This window comes from Anopheles merus, chromosome 3R (assembly GCF_017562075.2).
Source record: "Anopheles merus strain MAF chromosome 3R, AmerM5.1, whole genome shotgun sequence".
In the NCBI taxonomy this organism is placed as follows: Eukaryota; Metazoa; Arthropoda; class Insecta; order Diptera; family Culicidae; genus Anopheles; species Anopheles merus.
This window is the reverse complement of record NC_054084.1, coordinates 27,387,425-27,405,783: the sequence shown is the minus strand read 5'-3', so window position 1 is coordinate 27,405,783 and position 18,359 is coordinate 27,387,425. Positions and strand designations below refer to the sequence as shown.

The 18,359-nt window shown below is 45.5% G+C and overlaps 1 protein-coding gene across 1 annotated transcript; it reads right to left on the bottom strand.

Annotated features, from left to right (window-relative positions):
* Nucleotides 1–15,264: 15,264 nt before the first annotated feature.
* Nucleotides 15,265–17,628, bottom strand: LOC121597563 (fork head domain transcription factor slp2-like). The gene has a single exon (XM_041923402.1). It carries the CDS (start codon nt 17,226–17,228, stop codon nt 15,918–15,920), a length of 1,311 nt encoding a protein of 436 aa, XP_041779336.1. The 5' UTR covers nt 17,229–17,628; the 3' UTR covers nt 15,265–15,917.
* Nucleotides 17,629–18,359: the final 731 nt, after the last annotated feature.

Here is an 18,359-nt window from a genome sequence, read left to right as displayed (position 1 = left end):
TTCCCATGGATCGGGGCATGATTTATAACCTGCCTAGTGAAGACCTTAGCTCAACGGACGAGTGCCTCTTCCCATCCATTCGATCGATCCGGTGCTGGTGCTGGGTAATGGTGGAATGTAGTAACCCCAGGAAACCCTGTCCCCAATCCTTTGGCCGGTAGCTTGCGTTGGCCGGCAAGCCCTTTGATCACTAGCTTTTTTGGGAAGCGAAGGTGGGTGATTAATTATGAGCAGTTTGGATCAGCATGCTACGAAAAGAAAGTAGCCGTTTTCGTTGATTGAGCGAAAGTACTGTGATGCTGGTCGGCTATTCCCGCGTGCGTGAAAGTTTTGTCCTCTTGTAGTGCAAACACTATATAGCGACCGTTAGAAATAGGTGGAATCTTGAGCTTCTTTGTGATGTAGGACGGCATAAAAGGACAGTTTTAGGCACCTTACATAACGCTGTCTAAAAACGATACACGCGATCTCTCAGACAGTGAGTAAAAAAATGGGATAAAACAACAGACACCGCCGTCCGAAATTGGATACCGTTCGTGTTGGTAGCGCGCGAGTCACCGAGGCACGTACCGTGACGTTTGTTTTTGCTACAAAGTAGAACGTACAGCGGACATCCTAGAATCGATCCCGCCTAGATCCGCTCCGGAGCTTTTTGTCTATTTTGGAGATGGCATTGAGCCTTCGAGTTTAGTTTTTGTTTGCTGGACGGAGAAAAGTTCTGGGCTAGATTCGGATTGACACACGTCCCGACGCAACTGACCAATGTTTTCGGAGTGAACGGGTCGAGAAGTATCGTGTTACCGTGGGTTACCTCACAAGATCTTTCTTCGTTCACCCCCATCTTTCGATTCGATACCGCGAGACGGCCCAGAAGGCTCTAAATGCTTGCCCTCATTTGGGTAATTGCTTATGTTTGAGTGGGTTTTCTTCTCCCTAATTTAATGGGCGGTCCCGACGGCCGATCGATCTATGACAGTTTACTCTTTCTATTACCGTTATCTAATCGATCTAGGAGCGACTAGCGACGCCGGCGCAAGTTTTTGTCACGTGCAGTGGCTCGTCTAGGAGCGCAGATTGACAGATTTTGCTTTTAATTTTTTTACCCCTGTAGTTCCGCGTCGAAGGTCATGCCACCCGGAAAGGTGTACCGATCGTAATTCTTGAGCCACACAAAGAAGCCCAAGAATGCACTGATTCTAGGAAGTGGATGTTTCCATAATCTAGGACTTTTCCTAGTGCCGAGTGTCCACAGTAACCTAAAAAAACACTCTAAAAATTACCATCTGGAAGAAGCGCTAATCGATTCTAACGGCAATTTCTCGGCTCTCGGGTGGTAACGGATGGTCGGTAGGAAACAGTCTATTTTTTTTTGGCACGCATTTCTAACTCTTTCAAAACTCGGAACACCGAGCCACAGATGGTTTTGCCGCCGGTGGCGTGCTGTTTCGATTGGGCACGATCGTGCTTTTAGCGACTGACCCTGATTTGCTGCATTCCCGGGCTTCGTCTTGGCGCACGTCATGTTGTGCCGATCGAACCGATGATTTATCGCAGTGCGTTCCGCATGGCCGCTCTGGTAGGCTTTTCCCCAAGCCAGGCTTTCAATTTGTTGTGCAGGGCAAAGTAAATAACCACGCAAGGCTGGCCGAGCAAGAACCTGCAAGCTTACGAGGCGTGAAATGGCTCGCGTGGTGTGAAATGTAATTTCGTTTCGAAAGCGCCCAGTAGCCAGTTAGTCGCGACTAGAAGCTTCTGGGCACGCGAGATGGAAAGCGCTGTATGTGCGCGCGCGCAGTATGATCGATCAGAGTATGCGGGGCCGATCGCGGGGATCGATCGATTCCTGGAGTCCTGGGGCGAAATTAACAACCATCGGTGGAAAGTTTGACCGTGGCGTAGGGGGAGTGAAAAGTGAATTAAAATGAGTTTCATCACGCACCCGGTGTGGAGGGAAAGGTGGTTTTAGTTGATGTCGGATAGTTTGGAAAGATAAATATTTAAGTGAAACAAGAAGAGAAGACGAAAACTTCCGTTAAAGTGTACGAGGATTACGGTAGATGAACTATATTGTGGTTTCAAGCAACATGACAGCAACGTCTTAGACAGACGAGCACTATAATTACGGTCAAGTAAACCACAATCATAATAATAGTGCAACTTCCGCTCATCATAAATTAAACTGATCACAAAGTCAATCGAACGACGCTTGTTGCAACTAGCACAGCACGATGTGGCACAAAACTACACGGCCACGCAAACATCTGCACAGATTCTCACCAATTATATCCACACAGGACCATCCAAACGGATGGTTTGTTTGAAAAAATATTTACATACACAGCGGAACAGGACATGAGCCGAGGACTCAAAACACAGCCACACACGCGCCGCGGAAGACAGCGCAAGCTGATCGTACATATTTAATGGGGAGGCTCTTTCTTCGAACAATCAATTTTCCAGCACCCAGCACTGTAATTACCTGGCTTCGTTAATATTTTGTTACCAAACATAGGCGTAGGTGGTCGTGACACGCTGTCCCATCTAGGTGGGTTCCGTGAGGTTTTTTTTTCACCTAAATTGCCACTATTTGTGTGGTTCCTTATGCACCCTTTTACGCATGGGGACAGTTAGTCGACCACACCGAGGAGTGAATGGGATGTAATTTCGTCCCTATTTTCTTTGCCGATGGTCGTGGAGCAATTGGATTCCACTTGTTTTATAGTGATAGTGACACAAAAACTAGTGAGGAAGACATTGTTTGATGTTTGATGTCCTGCATGGGTAGATCAAACGGTCAACCTGTCTGTTGTAGTGGTGATTGTATGGACTACTTTCCATGGGAAACACGTCCTGCTCCCTTTTAGACGATTATTGATCGATTTAAAGCTATTCATTGCTGGTTTGATGTAATTGCCGTGCTGTCGTCACTGAAAGGTCTTCTGTTTGCGGCTAGATGATACGCCGATTTACTTCAAAATGAAAGGGTTACATCCAGGTTTATTGTTGTGGATGTGGTAGTTGTGAAGAAACAAAACAAAATAATGGACATACCATAGTTGTTAGGTAGAGACAAAAATAATAAATGAGATTTTTTATAAATGTTTTTTATCATAAAAGTATTGAAATTATGGCATGTTTTATGAAGAAACTTCAAAAATACTAAATTTTAATTCCAAATTTTTATCAACCAATTGAAGAAATACTTCTGTAACCAATAAAATTAGAGTCGGAATTCAATAATTAAATCCATTATAGGGGCCCCTTTACGATTCTAGTCAGTTTTTTGTATGAAGTTTGACAGTTGGAGGCTGAAATCATGTAAACATCCCATACAGAGCCACACATAAAACTTGCCTGCAATTTTCAGTCAAGATTATTCTAGCCTCAAAGCTAGAATTAGATACGAGTGCCTGCTCGAAAAAATGGCAAAACAAGGTACACCACATTTATTCCAAGGTGCATTAAAGAGATCTGGTGAAGGAATCCAGTGGCATGGCATGTTTTTTATAACCAAATTTGAATATCACTTTTTGACAGGATGGGTGAAAACTTTTGTTCAAACAAGCTTTCTGGATGCATGACGAATACACAAATCACTCTTAAAATGTTGATTAAGAAGCAGAAACAATAAAAATCTAAATACATACACCTTGGGATAAGCCCACCTGTATATTATACCCACTTAGATAGCTGCTCGAAAACTGCTATACAATGCAAACAGCTGACAGGCTGAAATTTCAGCATAAGAACTTAAAACGGAAAGGGCCCCATAGCTGGCTTTTCAAAGAAGAAGTTTATGAACTAAAATTATAACTATATTAAACTGAACCAATGATTGGTGGTATCAATCGTTTATTTTTTCAATTCATTACAAATTGCCGAACCAAACGATAACATTTATTACTATAAATGTCCGTTTATAGTGCATATGTTATTAGATGTTTAGCTTCAGTAGGGCTTTGTAGCTATATAGCTGCTTTAGCAATTATCGGTTTAAATCCTGCAATGCACCAACCATTTTGTACTTATTTATTTATTTTTATTTTTAATTAGATTCATAACGGCTCGTTGTGTACTTACTTCTCATCAAAATCTCAAACCCATTTCCCGATCGCGGATCAATCGATGATAAAAATTAATTCACAAACTGTTTTTTGTGATTGTGTGCGCTCAAACTTCTGCGCTCGAAATTCAACCTCCACCTTTCGGCGTTCACATTCACCAGGCAAGCAATCACTCACCGTCTTTCCCTGCTGCAAACAAGACCCGTACCCGAGATACGGATCGATCGACAAATGAAATGAAAACGAAAATCAAAGTATCATCAGCGACAACCCGCCAAACAGAAGATGAAAGCAAGGCCCGTGGCGGCTTCTTCAAATGGGACGGTCTTCGCTGGCGTCTCTCGCATTGCTGCCAGGGCAGTTTTGCATGCCAGTTTGTAGCAGTTTGAGCGAAGGCGGGTAAGGGAGTTAAGTTTCTTGCTTTTACACCATTCCACCCGGTTCTCGGGGAACTGATATTTGGGCAGACGTAAATGTAACATCTTCGCAACATTTCACTTGCCTCTCGGACGGAAGCTTCCAATTCCTTTTCTCCACCGCCGAATGCCGGGCGACCTTCTCGCGGGTGATCGTCGATCCGATGGTTTTGCAGGGTCGTGATACAGCATGGGGGAAGCACCGGAAAGCACCGGCAGGTGGTGACGCGAAACTTGTTCAATTTCAAATCATTTCAACCGCCCGGTGGCACGCCCTCCCCCAAACCCGGTCGGATGCGCCAACCCTCAAGTTTGTTTTCATTTAGCTCCCGCGATCGGGCGCACGATTAATTTCTCATTTTCATCTTTTGATCTGATATCAATTAATCTAAACTTGCGAACGATCCTGCGGTCTGTTATGCGTAAAAGGGCACCATTCCCTCCCCCTACTGGTAGGTTGGCGAGTGGGGGTATGCTGGGCGAAAAGCAAAATGCGACTGTGAAATGTACACGAATCTTGTGAACGGTTTGTGCCAAGGAGAGAGAGGATAGTCGTTAGCTTTGAGGCATATGTAAAGGGCATGTTGAATGTGTTCGATTAAAGAAAAGTTCTTGTCTGTCTGTCAGGTGTATGTTGGCAAGTGTATAGGGAGTAGAAAGTGGATCATGAATACACTAATTACGCAATCAGTATGCAACATTTAAACTTGTTATCAACCAGATATTATTACATGCTTATCAAGATTGGAAGATTCCAAGATTTGAAGGTGAAACTGTGCTTACTTAAGTCATCATGTCTTTGGATATAAACAGATTTTAACTAAAAATAATATCAATTCACAGTCATATTTCTATTTCAATTTCTTTCAGATTGATTTGAACTCATCTTCCATGTAGGTAGGTAAAAATTGTTACAAACAACTTTGAACTGGTTGGAGGAGCTCAACCAATAATCGTTCAGCTCTGGATGACCACGCTTACTCTTCAGACTGACCGATCGATAAATATTGATGTCAATCTTGATCACCATCGTCCGCGATTGTTTATGCGTACACTCACACCGGGTGGGGTACCCAACATTCCCCCAAACCCAACCCGCACCGGTGAAAGGGTGTCGGTAAGGTAGTTAGTAGTCGGCATCAAAAACTCCCGACTCAAAACTTTTAACCCCTGCCATCCATCCATCCAGCCGCTTCCCTGTGTGCCAAACGTATGCCCGCGCTCAAAAGAAGCTGCTGAGTCAGCGGGTTCCAGCTGGGGCGGGGGAAGAGCATCGGGAGTGCGCGTTCGAACTTCAGATTGATTTCCGATCGCGATGATCGCGATCGAAAAACGTGACAGGCACGCGGGTTGAAGGCATGAGAGATGGGCGAGCACACACACACACACACACACACACACACACACACACACACACGAGCAGCGTGCATGAAGCGGTCGAAGATCGCATCTAGGAAAGCAAAACATGCCGCGCTTCCATGTCGAGCAGAACGTTAAACACTGCAAAATACACTCCGGCCGGCGTTTGGAAACGTAAATAAGACGCCCTCTTTTTGTAGCTTAAAGAAGAGGTGGGAATGGAGGGGGAGGAAAGGGACAGGAGCGTTATCGTCGATGTAAAAGATGGGTAAAGTTGTGCCGGCAGTAGTAGTTTGGGTGTTTGATCTGACGAGCAACCTGCCGTGATGCTGCACACAAATGAGACTCGGAAATCATTGACATGTGATGTCGCTGGAATCATTCTGAGTTTAAGATAGAGAGAGAAAAGAAAGAGAGAGAGAGAAAAAAAAGAAAGAGAGGAGCATTCTGATTTACATGTGCGTGTTTCGGTGCATCGTGCAAAGTGCAACTGCATTTCCAAATGTTGAATTGTTTTTGCTCCCTTGTACAGTAAACGTTCACACGATAAATAAACTGCAGACCGCTGTGTGAGGCTGTTTTCCCCGTTTTCTTTCCATTCGCATTCGCATTGCATTTGGTTTTGGGCGCAAGATTTGTTGACTAATTGATTTTTTTTCGCGAGCACTGCAATAGCCTCTTCTAATTCCATCGAAATGCTTACACACTCAACCGGGCGGACGTCGTCTTGTTGGGACTCATTGCCCATTGCACTTCGTTCGCTTGAATTGCTTTCAATGATTGCTGCCTTTCAATAGAAGCATCCTTTTTTTTGTTGAAAACAAACGTGAATCGATGGGTGATTTAAATTTGACGCACACGGAACCCAAATTAATCGTCCGCAGGGGTAGTTCCCAGGCTGGCCAGGACCAAAGAATTGTACAACGACACCAAAAAAACGAACCCTCCCAGAATGCACTTCTTTCAAAAGGAGGTCGATTCACTTCTTAGCTGATGTTATACCGTGCCTTTAGAAGTGTTTTTTAAATCAATTGTCCATTGTTTTCGCGAGCCGTTGAGCTTCGATGATCGGCGAGAGAGAAAGATTGTTCGCTGGCTGAGGGTTTTTAAATTAATAATCCCAAGAGGGAGACACAGGCACTGCCACTCGTCTGGATCACTTTACCGGAAGCGCAGCACCGGGCGTTCTTGGGAGTCAGATGTTGGATTCAATAATAACAAGAAGTGTGGTGGAAATTTGGCTTTATTTGGGTAGTTTAAGGAAGAAAGAATTGTGGTATTCGCGCGCCAATTCTCAAACAATAAGGAAATCGTACTGTTAGGGAGACATCAGATGGTTTGTATTTCCTTTGAGGAAAGGACGAAATGAATGGCGATGATTGCAAAACAATCTAAGAAATGAGGTGTAACCTAGGGAGGGCTCTGTTTGACTACAACGGTTCGCCTATTCAACCAATTATTTTTATCGAAAGCCAAGTAATTTACCGTGTTTCTATTGTGTAAATTTAAATGCCCTTTAAAATCATCTAATGAAGCAGATTCTTGTGGCTTTGTTTGCGTTTTTAAATTCCTCTACCAGCTCGGCAAATATAAAGCATTTATATCTGATGGCTTCTAAAAAAAAATATGAATAGTGCAGTGATCATAACGAATACATTAGATCTTAAGTTAATTGCTATGGCAAAGATTAAACTACCTTTAATGTTTATAAAATGTGCTCACGTGTATCATAAAACGTGAGTTCAGAGTTCCATTCGACGATCAAGAGCAACAACTATTTCTAGTTCAATATATCTGATGCAAAGTATCTTGAAAAGACATCGCTTTAATGCCTTCTACTAGATCTTGACGCAAAACATACAAATCATCAGCCAAGCCCAACTTCTCCATTCACTCCTCGTTGCAGTGACCGGATGTTTATCGTTGCCTTTTCGTGGATCAGTTGAAAGAACATGTTTCAACAACAATTGAAGAATTAACTTATGAATGCATTCATGCGTCTCGATCTAGATTAAGTGTTCCTTGCCTTTCGTCCCGAGCTGATCCAAAAGCAAACCCCGAAAAAGAAAATCTCACTTAATCAAAACTGTGTCCGCAACGGAACTGTGTGTTCGTTTCGTGCACCAGAACGGAGCAACTCACAATTAAATCTTCCCCAAAATGTGTTCCTCGCTAGACTTTATGGAGCTCCGATCGTATGGCCTCCAGACAAGTCCAGCACACGCACTTCTCGCAAACGGCAGTTAACTCCCGCGTGTTTGCAGTCGTTTCGTTTCGTGTGTTGCAACATGGCTCAATTATGACGTTCATTTGCATAAGCGGCTTCCTGTCCTGTGTGTTCCGAAAAAAAAAAATCGCACAATCCCACACAGCAACCACAATAACATCCCGTTTGACCTTGCGATTTCCTTATTTGTGCATCCAGACGAAGACACTGCTTGCTGGTGGCTGCTCTCAATTCCAGAGTGTGCGAATGGTGTGCCCGCCGCGTCGAATCTGTCAATAGTCGTCGGCGGCCGGACAACTGGCAAGTTGGCACTGATCTTCAAGACGGAAGAAATTGATTGGTCACCCGTCTTGAATGCTTCCTGGCCGGTTGGTGAGAAAAAAAAGAGAGACGTTGGCCACCCAACTTCCGTCAACACCGTGGGACGAAGATGTAAAGTAGGGTTAAGCATTATCCGGTCGGTGCTTGGTCGTGCTTGTACTTGAGGAAGCGCGTTCGTTACGCGTTCTTGGGCCTTCCCTGTGTGACATGAACTTACACGAATCAGTCGGTCAATTGAATAATTTGACCTTTTCTTACCATGCTTATGCTCATCTGCCCCGCAGCGGCCGTATCGGTCACAATCTTGACGCACAGGCCGGTGGGGATATATGTTTTTGTATAGCCACATTTGGATTCTCTTTAAATTAATCGCGACTGCAATTTACGCATCAACGTCCTCCGCAAATGTACACGTTGCGGTGTGTGTACTCGCACACAAACACGAGTAGCAGCAGGTACTGTCGGCAAGTGCAGGCATTATGGGACAATGCCTCCAAGTGTCATGTGGGACCAGTTAGCAGGCTTAGTAGGTCAGCGCAGTGCGCAGAGTGTCGCGTGGCGCGTTGATCAGTGCCGAGAAGTGCTGAAGTACAGCGGGTAATGGTTTGTTGGAGCTCGTAAATGTGTGACGGCGCAGGCCGGCCTGACATAAGGGTGACATCAATTGTTTTTGTGTCTTTTATTTTTCTCATAAATCAACTGCAGCGCAACAACTACTTAAAACCGTGCCAATCGTTTGCTCTGCATCTACCTACGACGAATGCATTCCGAATGAGGATGATCATTGATTGGCACGTTTCTCACGTCACTTTTCCTTGAGCGAGGGTTGCTTTTTCTCGGGATTGTATAAACCCTTAAATCAAGCACGTTATTCTCTCGCTCTTTTTTTTTCTTTCTTTCTTTTTTTTCTTTCTCCTTGCTGCAAACTAATTCTGCGGGCGATTTTCCTCCACGCGTTTGTGCACAGCAGGTCACTTACAAGTGCCACGAGGTTCCGTGTGCCGCAAAACCGAGGGAACGCACAGGCAACCGGGAATCGGCGGACCGCACGCGGTGTACGATCCGGCGGTAGGAAAACTGGGCTGCAGGGTTTCTCCGGGCACCAGATTCAAGTATCACTTACCGTAAGTCACCCCGCAGCAGGAGGACACATATTACACGCGAGGGGTTCCGCGGGAAAGAAATCCACCGCTCACCACACGGTTACGAATTTCTTCGGCTTTGAATGTGTGAATGTGTGTGTATGTGTTCGGGAAATTGTCGCATCTTAACGCCACCTAAATTAGGATCTCGCTCCGGGCGACCATCGCAGAAGGAAGCGATCGGAAAGCATGGTGAAGTGGCGTGAGACGCAACAAGACGCAACATTCGCGCGACCAGCAGCTTTTCCCGCGCCACAGTGCGCCACTCGAGTGGAGGAATTTGTTGGAAAATATTGTACCATTCGCACAGGGAGTTGTTGAGAGTGCGTGTGTTTGTGTGAGAAAACAAAAATGATATATTTTATTGTATAATGTAAAATAGTTTCAACTCATACATCGTAGTTTAATATAGTTAAATGAGTCTTTTTTTCAGTTGTTGATAAATCACTATACTATACACTATAATTAATCAACAGTTGTCTTTAACGCCCCAAGATAAGGCAGCATTTCTCAATAATTTCTTCTAAAACGTCAGTCTTGTCATTATAAGTCAATCTAAACATGTTTTTCATGTTTTCTGAAACTGTATAGCCTAATATTAAATTAAGACGTATAAATTAAAATATTTCAAATGTTATCATTATTACGAAGTAAAAATTATTATAACGAATCATTATTGAAGTAAAAAAAAATATTGATCTGAAGTATTGAAAATTTGTATATCATAGGCTAAATTTAAGAGTAACGACTAAAATCCATGTAAATTATTTGAATTTATACTTCATCCTTGACTTAAACAGTGTTATGTTAAGTTTTCAATGAATTTTCATGCTTTATTTACACTTACTTTTACAGATTCACTTATTTATATTTCTATTTTATAGGAGAAGATAGACCAATCCTATTGAAGACATTAAGTTCTTCCGAAACACTCGGATCCTTCTGAATTCAAAACATATCTCAACACAGGACAGCAACATCTAGGGAAAGCCTCTGTTATTTGTTTACCTACCACAAGCAATCAACGTCTCTAGCACATCGTCTTTCGTGTTTTTTTTTTCATCTTACCACCAAATGAAGGAAGCACTCATTGCCCTACGACTATGACGACGATTATTATGAGAGACGGTTTCCTTCGTTAACTCTCGCGGCACCGCACGCCAAAACTCAAACAATTCTACCCAACGTTAGCACACACCACTGCCACAGTCCCCAACACAGGAAGCCCTTACCACCGATTACATCCAACGGCGGGTGAGATTTGCCTCCTAAGCATTAATCGGCTCATCGCACGTCACTGACCGAGCGGTCGCGGGTGATTCTCCACGCTTCCCGGTGCGCGTAGGCTTGCCCGTTATTGCATCAAAACGGCATGTCTTTCTCCTCCCTGGTGCTTCCTTTTGCTTTATGTAGATGCGTGGTGCAGAACCGTGAAATGGAATCATCCGTTTCAATTAAGTTGGTGGTGGGATGTTTTGTCTCCGAGCGTACGTGAATTTTTCGGCCCAGACACTGGTCCAGACGCTAAGCTCTTTGTAATGGATTGCATCCCTAAAATCCGCCAGGGATGGGTTTGGCTTAATTTTTGAATTTTTAAACATCAAAAACAAGCTGACTCAAGTTGTGCAATATGTCGCCGTATTAAGTGCCGTGACAAGAAGTAAAACAAATCATCACAAAATTCCTTTCTCCTGTCACGAAAACAAGCGTACACTTTTCAATTGCGGAGCCAATAAAATGCACGCTAAATGAGGTCCCTGCTCTTGCGCCGGTGTGCGGCAACTTCAGGTTGGTTCCCTCGGTCTTCGATCGACTTAATAAGAAAATTGTAAAGCAGATTAAGTGCTTCTGCGTGGTTTGTTTACGCCCGGCCACAAGTGACTCAAGTAACCGTCTCTCTCTCATTCTCTCTTTGGCTCCCCCCGTTGGCTTACAATTGAGCACGAAAATTGTCCTCCCCCCTGGAGGCTTACTGCGTCAAGCCGTCAAACGTTGCGCTGACTTTTTCTCTCTTTACGCCCTTGTCAACGCCTCTGATCCAACGACACTTAAATTGAATAATGACGGGCCCGGGTACGGTCCACTTTCTTCGTTTGTTTGCATACACAATAAATTAAGCTTGAACCAAATACAAAAAACAGCCAACACAACTGTGCGATAGTATCTGCGAAGCATCACTCCAACCAGACGTAAAAATTGACCACACTATGGTAAAACTGTGCGAAACTGTGTGTATGTATGTGCCCCGAAACTGTGTGTGTGTGTCCATAATCTATTTCGCAGTGCACAATGCGTTCACCGACAGCTGCGACAAATGATCAGCGATGATGGCGCGGCGCTGGATGAAGGATGAAACTGTGGCCTGAAAAATGATCCATCCAGACCCATCAAATTATCGGCCTTGCGCAAAAACAAAACAAAACACAGCAACACACAAGGCATCAATCCGGCCAAACAGCTGGCAGGTCGAAAAGCCAAAAAGGGTGGGAAAAGCGGACGGCGGATGGGGCAGGCGCGTTATCATCTTTGCACAATCCGGCCGGCTGTGTGGCGCAACACAGCGCAGCACGTGCTTATCGCGCCTGGGCCTCCGGGTCGGCCCGCCACCAGATGGACCATAATATTTTCGCATGAAAACAATTCAATAAATTTAAATTCGTCTAATGACGCTCTAAAACAGTGGCGTTTTTGCCTTTTGCGCGCGATCTGCGATGATTGTGAGATGATCTTGGCGGCGGCGTTGCTATTTTAAGGCCATGCAGCACGTGGCCACGTTATGGATAGGAAATCTCAAGGGCAATATTTCGGTACAGCTGATAGAAAACACCTGAAGTAGAAAGCTGGTGCTGCAGTTTCAATTAAGTTGTGTCGAGTTGGGTGAGATTTATGTTTCCTTTCCTTCCCGGACAGGTTTAGAAGGAAGCCGACAACGGACTATTACGGAGATGTCAATATTGATGCTTTAATTACGGATCTTGCAGTCGTAAGGATAACGGTGCAACTTCATCCACATTTTTTGACTGAATCCCTCGCAGGGACGCCTTCATTTGTGGGTTGAAACGTAATTAAGTAGTTCATCAAAATAATAACTTAATTCCCTTTGATTTGAGTAGGAAGTTTGAGGGTAGTTAAAATTGATCACCTCCCACCTTGCTGTGTTGTCCTGAAACAGCCAAAAAAATAATTATAAATGGATCTGCTTGAACGACGAGAGTCTCTTGGAACCTCTCGAACGAAATCGTAAAGGAAATTAATCTTTTTCGGTCGGATGTATACCTGTGCTTCTTAACCGCCCTCTTCCTTAACGTACAGTCGTACAGACGTACAGTCCGTACAGTCACAGCACTGCTGGTCAAATGTCATAATATTTCAAACGCAACATCCATGTTTTTAGTTCACCCTAGTGTTTAACGGTGGAAATAAAGTAACCTTACGGCAGGAAGTAGAGATTTTTCTTCTATTTCCTTGTTCCGGCTAAATTATACCAACAATGATCACAACGAAGAAAACAAAAAGAATAATCAAAATCCTTCATCCTGTAGGAAGCCAATCCAATCTATCTTTTGTTTTCTTTCCTCCTCTTCATTCGTCGACAAATCGAGCAAACTCGAACGAGCAGGACTCATCCGTTTCGACCAGGATGTACTCGTTATTAGAACAGGTTGTTGAAATCGCTAATTCATTTGAATCGTCTTTTATGCAAACATGATGCAAGGAACGGAGTGGAAATCGGAACAACGACGCTTGATGGTGTTTGTGTGTGTGAGTGTGTGTGTTTGGATCATTAGAAAGAGATCGTGATCGTACTTGTTCCTGGACTTGAGATGAAGACGTTGAAAGGACATGAACAGAATTTGAATGTAGGTAAAGCAATTATAAGACTGTACAATCATAATCATAGCCGGTCTCGTAGTACAGTCGTCAACTCGTACGACTTAACAACATGCCCGTCATGGGTTCAAACCCCAAATGGACCGTGCCGCCATACGTAGGACTGACTATCCTGCTATGGGAGGAAATCAATTAGTCACTGAAAGCCAAGCCCACAAGTGGTACAGGCAGGCCTTGACCGACAACGGTTGTTGTGCCAAAGAAGAAGAAGAGACAATCATAATCTGAAGAAACAGTTGAGTTTAAATAATGATGTTAAACTGAACTAAGAAAAAAAAGGCAGATTATTATTTGCAAATTTTGCAAAGTCAATATGTTTAGTTCATTTTTACCATTCCAATGACTTAACAAACCTCAAATAGGTGTGAAAAACACATGTAATCAATTACAGAAAATGACGATTCATTTGCTTGTGTGTTGTGTGTTATGTGTTTGATCGTTCGTACACTACACAATACACAACAAATTCAACATTCACGATGAAACAATGCAATTGAATCACTCAAGCCACACACATACACACACACCGGGGACAACTCAAGGTGAAAAGGAAACTATCAATTATTTAACACTAACTCCGCTGTTTTAGCTGAAACTACACCAACCATGACGATGACAGAGTTTTTGCGCTGCCTGTGTTTGTTGTACCTTTCACAAAAACAAATGTTTCATCTAATAAAACTTCACGCCAACGCGCTCTGAATGAGCAAAAAAAAAAAAAAAAACAGCAAAAAACCGCATCAAAAATTGCTCCAAAGACACACAACATGTACCGACAAATGCCGGTACTACGGTGCCATAAAATCTGCATATCCGAAAACGGTGCGCAAAACCACACCGTCCACACAACACAACGTGATATGTTGGCAATAAATTGGTTGTAAAAACAAGCGACAAGGTTAGTATGAAGAGTGTAAAGTCCGGAAAAAGTAAGGCCAGTGCAACACAACAACAAAAAGCGAAGGTCGAGAAAGAACGTTTCTGCCAGCGTGCACCTGAATGGATTCATTTTGTACTCCGTGGGCCGTGTGTTAATTCAAACTGATTCTCCAATTTCCCGACCCCGAGAAAGGAAGGGAGGTTACGTATGTTTCCTGTCAAAATACTTCACACTCCACTCACACACAAACGCTGCGGATGTTTCGCGCCACAAAGCACACAAAACCGTACAAAAGTACGCAAATTCATGCCCCCAAAGAACCGGATAACGAAAGGACGAAACGAGTCGCTCTGAGCTGGCCGAAACACAAACACAAAAAGCGGAAAGGATAATTCACAAACCGAGCAAAGGACTCGGTTTTTCCCCCCCGGGCTGCAGCTTTAACTGCCATTTGGTGGGGCGACCGGAGCATCCGGAAAGGATGAACAGGGAGTACGAAGGAGGAATCACCCTCCGTTTTTATGGTTGAACACGCTTCTCCTCACGCTCCTCCAACTCTTCAGCGAAACTCCGCCAAACCCGACCCTCTAATCCTTGGTTAAATGAGCGAGAAAATAGCATTTGACTGCGCGCTAGTAGAGACAAGGGTGGAGACATTTGGAGCAGTGGGAACGAATTTTCCCACGACCAGTGTTGTAAGGCTTTTTCCTGCCACTTGTTTGCCACCCGCAAATGTGGGTCATTTAGGGGAGTAACGGCATCGGACCAAGGGGAGAACGACAATCAATTTGTCCTACAAAATGATGAACAGTTTTCCAATGCGAAGAGGAACCAACACCGACGGCTTTTCCAGTTTCCCTTTCGATTATTTTCTCAACAACTGTTTTTCACTGTAAATTGAAACGTTTAAGTAAAGAAATAAGGACAAAGAAAGGATTTAAATTTTCTCACCGATAAGCCGTTGCTGCGTGATGACGCAAACAGGGCTGACGGATCAAGAATGCAACCGGAGGACCGGTTGCACTTTTACTATATTTTCTGTTTTCATCTCCAACCTCCACTTCGACTGCGATTTTCTTTTATAATTTATCTCCCTAACTGCGCTATCTATGTACAATTTGTCGCTTACAAACAAACAGTTCTTAAGTGTAACGATCTGTACAGGCAAGACAAAATCTTTCTTCTGCTTCTGAACCGAAGCTTACAGATTTGCTCTAATACTTTCAAGGTTTGTTTCGTTTCTGTTTGAACCGCCCCTAACACTTTTGGTAAATGTGTGTGTCCCTAATTGCTTGCAAACTAAACTAAAATTAACTAAAACATGAAAAACAACTGGTTTCCTTTTCCCCACCCCAACGGTATCCGGTATACATCGTCGAATCGATCTGTACCACCACAGCTTCAGCGCATTAAGTCACAGCATTTAAGAGCGGGGGCAGGGTTTGCCATCTCTAAAGGGGCCACATTAAGCTTTCTTAACAGAAACAATTACGCTCGCCGATCACTATCTTACCTTGCTTAACGAAAAACAAAATCTAACGAATTGCTACTATCACTGGTCAGGCGTTTGCCACCCTTTTTTGTGTGTGTGTGTTTGTGTGTTGCACTTGGCGCGTCCTAGCTTTGGCGCGACACGAGCGTGATCGGTTTGAAAATCATCGGCCCGGGGCCCGTCGGTGACCCGTGCCCGGTCGGCGAGCCCTGCGATGGCAGCGAGCCAAGGGGTGAGTGCTGCGGGTGCTGATGCGGATGGTGCGGTGAACCGGGATGCGTTCCTTCGCTGGCGGTGGGACTTAGCTGCTGCTGCTGGTGCTGCTGCTGAAGCTGATGGTGGGCGGCGGCGGCTGCTTGATGGTGGGCTTGGGCCGCTGCCGCCGCCTGCTGCGCGGCCGCGTGCTGCTGCAGCAGATGCTGATGGTACTGGAGTCTTTGGTAGATCTCGGCCTGCTGCGCCTGCTGTTGGCTGTTGGCCATCGGGGACTGGGGGTGCATCTGGGCGGCGGCTGCCGCCGTAGCCCCCAGCAGCCGATCCATGCCGAACCCGGTCCCGACGGCACCGAGCGGCAGGGGCAGCGGGATCGTTGGCGGTTTCGGCGCCATGCTCGGTGCGTACGGCGAGTATCGGTACATCTGGGCGGCAAGCAGTGCCGTCTGGGCTTGGGCCGCATGGGAAGGATACAGGAACTGGCCGAACTGGGGGTAGCCGAGCGCGGGGAACATTGGACCAACGAGCGATCGCTTGAACGCGGCCAACCGACTACGCGAAGCGGCCGTCGAACGGCGGCGCAACTTGCCGGTCGATCCTCCAATGAACACATCCTCCGCCGACGGGTCCAGCATCCAGTAGTTGCCCTTGCCGGGGTCGTCGTAGTGGCGCGGCACCTTCACGAAGCACTTGTTCAGGCTGAGGTTGTGGCGGATCGAGTTCTGCCAGCCCTGCTTGTTGTCGCGATAGTACGGGAAGTTGCGCATGATGTACTCGTAGATGCCGTTCAGCGTGAGCCGCTTTTCGGCGCTCTGCCGGATGGCCATCATGATCAGGGCGTTGTAGCTGTACGGTGGCTTTTCGTTGCCCTTCTTCTCGCCATCCTTGGCCGGGCTGGATGAGGGACTGCCGCTACCGCTCGCGCCATCGCCCTCCGTCTCGTCCGATTTGTCCTTGCTGCTGCAATCCATCGGGGGCGGCGTGCCCGTCACGTCCAGATCGCTTTCCGTGTCGGTGAGATCGTGATCCTGCTCCTCCGAACCGATGGGCGATGGGCAGGAGTGCAGCGTCGGGGACGGTGTGGGCGACGGGGAGGATTTCATCGTTTCGGGCAGGATCGAGTTAATGGAGAAGTTGGACTTGAGCGGTGCCCGCGCCACGCCGAACATCGTCTGACCGTTCATCATGGTGGGCTCGATTTTAACCATACTTTCAACGACCATCAAAAAGCATTCGCTAAACCGGGGGGTCACACTGGCACAACTGTAACTACTGCAAAACTCTTCTTCACACTTCAGCGAGCTGATCGCTCGACACGTTGTTGTTCGTCTTCAAATCACAGAATCTCTTTTACTTGTGCACAATTTAGTTGGCGTGATCACACTTGATTGCTTGCTTATAATCCAAGTAGCAAACGAAAATTCCACACACAATTTCGTTTTCAATTCCACACACACAATCTCTCTCTCTGTTTTGTTTCACTTCACTAAAAGCGTTCTCTGCACCATGGCCTTTTCTTAAATCACAAAATCAATCCGAGTAAAAGGCGCTGCAAACACTCATTTACTGTTCAATTTCGAAGCGCGGTACGTAGGGTTCGTGATGTGGCACGTTTGCGAGCTAAGGTCGTTCTGAGGCACTGCTTCCCCTCCCGGACGTATTTATACGGCCCCGTCCGGCCAATGGGTTTCGAACGCACACACACCACGACGTTCATTGAACGTCAGCCCCGAACCGTAGCGAGAGGGGTGACTTTTCTACCAATCGTGAGGAAGCTGGGCCAAAAAGGTTCGTTCATAAGGCGCATGGTCAGGTTGGCTCGTTGGTGGTGGTGGTGATGGTGGGTAAGAGAAGAAGCGTAAGGGAGGGTTGAATGAGGGCGTTTTAAGAAGCACACCCCTTTTTGGCCCAAGGGGTCTGTACGGTGGGTATGTACGAGCAGACGGGCAGTTGCCTTGGGCGATCCAGGTACCCAGAAGATGCACCAGAAGGTCCTTGGTCCTTGGAACCAGAGGATGCAGGTAGCGTGCCTGAAAGTTTACATTGAAAAGTTTCATTTCGTCCATGCTTCATCTCACTCACTCTGAGGTTCGTGAAAAGGTAATGAGTGTGAGGGGGATGTTGAAAAGGTAGCAATTGCAGGAAGAGGGGCACTGTGAGGGGGTGTTGTGGGAGGGCAAGAAGTCAAATTCATTCTCGCTGTATAGGTAGGTAAACAGTTTTCAGGATGTACAGGACGAGCATAAGAGAGAGAGAGAGAGAAAGACAGCGAGTCCTACTGGTACATTGAAAGAATTTTGGTGGAAAATGCATCCCGAGTGCATAGAAAGTGCATTGGTTGTGGAAATGGAGAA

Bases quoted from the DNA above. Each gene is read 5' to 3' on its own strand.
- LOC121597563 (XM_041923402.1), bottom strand. From the start codon at position 17,228: ATGGTCGTTGAAAGTATGGTTAAAATCGAGCCCACCATGATGAACGGT.